At 61.6% G+C, this 3,694-nt stretch overlaps 1 protein-coding gene across 1 annotated transcript; it reads right to left on the minus strand.

The window, feature by feature from the left end:
* Positions 1-1,476: 1,476 nt before the first annotated feature.
* SFN (stratifin) lies at positions 1,477-3,333 on the minus strand. Its single transcript, XM_084875143.1, has one exon. The coding sequence runs from the start codon at positions 2,782-2,784 to the stop codon at positions 2,038-2,040; it is 747 nt and encodes a 248-aa protein (XP_084731269.1). The 5' UTR covers positions 2,785-3,333; the 3' UTR covers positions 1,477-2,037.
* Positions 3,334-3,694: the final 361 nt, after the last annotated feature.

The raw sequence follows: 3,694 nt of genomic DNA on the forward strand, positions 1-3,694 counted from the left end.
GGCAATAGCAATTCTTAAGAAGAGAAAGGCACTTTTTAAATCCCCACTTTATAAATGAGGACACAAAAAGTAAGCAAGGTAAAAGACTTGGCAGAGGCAGGCTGGGAGGCAGGCCCAGGCAGCTTGACTCCAGAACCCAGATTCGTCAGTGTTCCTTAGGGAGCCTTTAGTTCCAGCCCCTTTGACACAGAAGGGAAAACTGAGGCGCAGGGAGGTATAAAAAGACTTTTCCAAGGTCGCACAGCCAGGTCTGGGTCACAATCTAAGTTTCCCCGCCACCCGCCAGGCTGCCCGGACTTTGGTGCGTGGCGGAGACGCCTTGGTGGCCTATTCCCAGCCGTCCTGTCAGCGGGGGCCGTCGGTTAAGCGATGACTCAAAGGGCGGGGCTGCTTTTTCCACACCGCCCCGTCCCGCCGCTCCGCGCTCCGCGGAGGCCTGGCTCTCCGGCCCGGCGGGTAGCGACTTGTCTGAGTGAAACCGGAGCGCGCCGCCCTGGGGTTCGGGCGGCGGGGGCGCCTCAGCCCCGCAGGGGCGGCTCCGAGCACTCCGGGCCCGCGGCCGCCGGGAAGACGCGCCGCAGCGCGCGGCCGCTGCTCGCGCTCTCATTGGCCAGTATCCGAGCACCGCCCGCCCGTGATTGGACGCTACCGGCCTCGGGCCCGCCTCCAGCCAGGGCTTTTAGGGCGGGACCGAGGGGGGCGCCTGCCGAGCCTGGATTGCCGCTTCTGGACTGAGGTGGGGGGTGGGCTTTCGGGGACCGGCCTCCGCTCCCCGCCACCGGCCTCCGCTCCCCGCCACCGGCCTCCGCTCCCCCCAGCGGCCTCCGCTCTCCCCACCCCCCCCCCCGGCCTCCGCTCCCCCACACCGGCCTCCGTTCACCCTCACCGGCCTCCGCTCCCCCTCACCGGCCTCCGCTCCCCGCCACCGGCCTCCGCTCCCCCCCACCGGCCTCCTCTCCGCTAGCCCGTCTCATTCGGTCCCTTCTGCGCACGCTGGGGGGCGTTCTCCTCGCTTCCGAGCTGGGCTTTTCCTGGCGGCGTCACGCCCCCGCCTCAGATCGGAATTCCCGCCACAGATCTGCGCGTCTAAGGGGGACAACCCCCACCTCCCCACCGCCGAGCTTTCCGACCTGGTGCTCAGTGCTGCTCACTACTGCGTATCCCGGCGGCGCTGTGCTCGGACCTCAGAAACGTCACTGTTTCCCGTCCCCTCCGAGCTGAGGAGCCGCCTTGGCGCTACCCGACCCTCCCGAGACCAGACCGGCTTGTTTGGGGCCCCGGTGGCGGGGAGCCTGTTCCCTGGCCGCTCGCCAGGAGTCACCGGCCCCAAAGTCTGGCCTGCAGGTCACTGAGCCAACCCCATGGGAGGTTCGGGCCCTAAATCAGAGGTCCCAAGTCAGGCTTTCTGTAAATCATACACCAATCTCAGTCCCAGCCCTCTGCCAATAACTGGAAAAGACAAGGGGAATTGACACAAGGGAACTTTATTGAGAGGAAACATGTTCACACCCAGCAGGCATGCTTTCCCTCTCATTCTGTGCGCTCGAGCTCTCTCTCTCTCTCTCTCTCTCTCTCTCTCACACACACACATACACACACACACACATACACACACACACACACACACACACACACACATCTCACTCTCATCTCCAGCCTCTGCCATACGGTCCAGTTCTCAGTCACTGGGTGGGACACTCCTCAATTCCTAAGATCCAGAGGCAGCAGGGGCAGGAGGGGGTCAAGAGGGGGGAAGAGGCAGAAGTGGCCGGTTCAGGGGCAGGGTCTGGAGGGGGCGCAGAGAGCAGGGCTGGGTGGAATGACCAGTGGTTAGGAGAACCCGACAGTGGCAGGAAGAGTGGGATCCAGTGGCTCCAGGGGGCCTCAGCTCTGCAGGTCCTTCTCCATGGAGCCTTGCTGAGCTGGGGCAGAGCATTCAGGGAGAGGGGCGGGCCTCCCACCCCAAACTAGTCCTCTCTGCTGGGGGTGGGGAGGACTGGAGCGGGCAGGGCAGGGCAGGGAGGGTAGCAGCATGGCTCAGCTCTGGGGCTCCTCGGGTGCCTCGCCCCCCTCTTCCCCGGCGTTGTCGGCCGTCCACAGAGTCAGGTTGTCTCGCAGCAGCTGCATGATGAGGGTGCTGTCCTTGTAGGAGTCCTCACTGAGCGTGTGCAGGTCAGCCATGGCCTCGTCGAAGGTGGTCTTGGCCAGTGAGATGGCCTCCTCGGGGCTATTTGCGATCTCATAGTGGAAAACGGAAAAGTTCAGGGCCAGGCCCAGGCGGATGGGGTTGGTGGGCGGCATCTCTTTCTTGCTGATGTCCATGGCCTCCTGGTAGGCTGACCGGGCAGAGTCGATGATGCGCTTCTTGTCATCGCCGGTGGCCACCTCGGCCAGATAGCGGTAGTAGTCGCCCTTCATTTTCAGGTAGAAGACCCGGCTCTCGGCGTCACCGGCCTCCTTGATGAGGTGGGAGTCCAGCAGGCCCAGCACGGTGTCGCACACGCCCCGGAGCTCAGTCTCCACCTTCTGCCGGTACTCTCCCACCTCTGGGCCCTTCTCCTCCGAGCCCTCCTCCTGGCCTTTCTGTTCGATACTCGACAGGACCCTCCAGGCGGCCCGCTGGCCACCCACCACGTTCTTGTAGGCCACGGACAACAGGTTTCGCTCTTCACAGGAGAGCTCCTCGCCCTTCTCCACAGCACTCTTCATGAAGGCTGCCATGTCCTCATAGCGTTCGGCCTGCTCTGCTAACTTGGCCTTCTGGATCAGACTTGCTCTCTCCATGGCTCAGCTCGGGGCAGGCAGGCAGGCAGGCAGGCAGGCAGGCAGGCGGCAGGCAACAGGCTAAACGGCTGCCTCGGGGACCAAGCAGGATTCTGTGCTTCCCCAGATCGCTACCTGCCTTTTGGCTGGATGGCCTGGCCGAGAGCAGGGTGGGGTGGGGAGGGGCAGAGGGCGGGACTGAGGCTCTGGACCTACCGTCTGGTCTCTCCTCTCCTCCCCACACCCTTTCCGGCTCTTCCTTAAAGGTAAAAGGGCCGGGATGTGGGGTGAGTCATCGGGACAGTCAGCAGGAGAAATCTGGGTGTTGGCTCCACCTGCACAGGCACCTTTCCACGCTCCAAGCTGCCCCCCCTTGTTCAGGGCTTCCATTACATGGCTGCCCACATGAGGTAGCTGCCCCAGTTTCTCAAATCAGATTCTCCTTCACGATGTCCTTCCAGGGGCTAAGGATGGCTCAGCCACCAGGCTGCCTCACCCCAGGCAGACCCATAAAGCCAAGTGCAGGAGGATGGGGTTCTTTTTTTTTTTTTTTTCTTTTTTTTTTTTCATTCTAGAGATGGGGTTCTTATTCCTGCTGGATAGGTTCCCCCCTTGGTTCAGGTGAGAGGACTCATGTGTAGCTAGGGCTCCAGTTACCCAACCTTGGTATCCAGTGTCCAATCTAATCCCTGTGATGTCTCTGTGAGGTGGGCAGGATTATGACTACTAGGTACCCCATTTTAGAGATAGGAATACTAAGGCTCAGAGAGGGATGAGATTTGCTCAAGGTCACACAGCCACTAAGTCCCCTGCATCCTACTTCCTTGACTTCTCGCTCCATCAAGCCCTCTGGTTTGTGAGCTCCAGGATGTATTTAGAAGTGTGATCTGAGCTTCTTGGAATGGTTCCATCCCCCATCCTCACTCTCCCT

This window comes from Pipistrellus hanaki, assembly GCF_964339955.1.
Source record: "Pipistrellus hanaki genome assembly, chromosome: 2".
Classification (NCBI taxonomy): Eukaryota; Metazoa; Chordata; class Mammalia; order Chiroptera; family Vespertilionidae; genus Pipistrellus; species Pipistrellus hanaki.

Excerpts from the sequence above, each read along its gene's own strand:
- SFN (XM_084875143.1), bottom strand. The coding sequence starts at position 2,784 with ATGGAGAGAGCAAGTCTGATCCAGAAGGCCAAGTTAGCAGAGCAGGCC.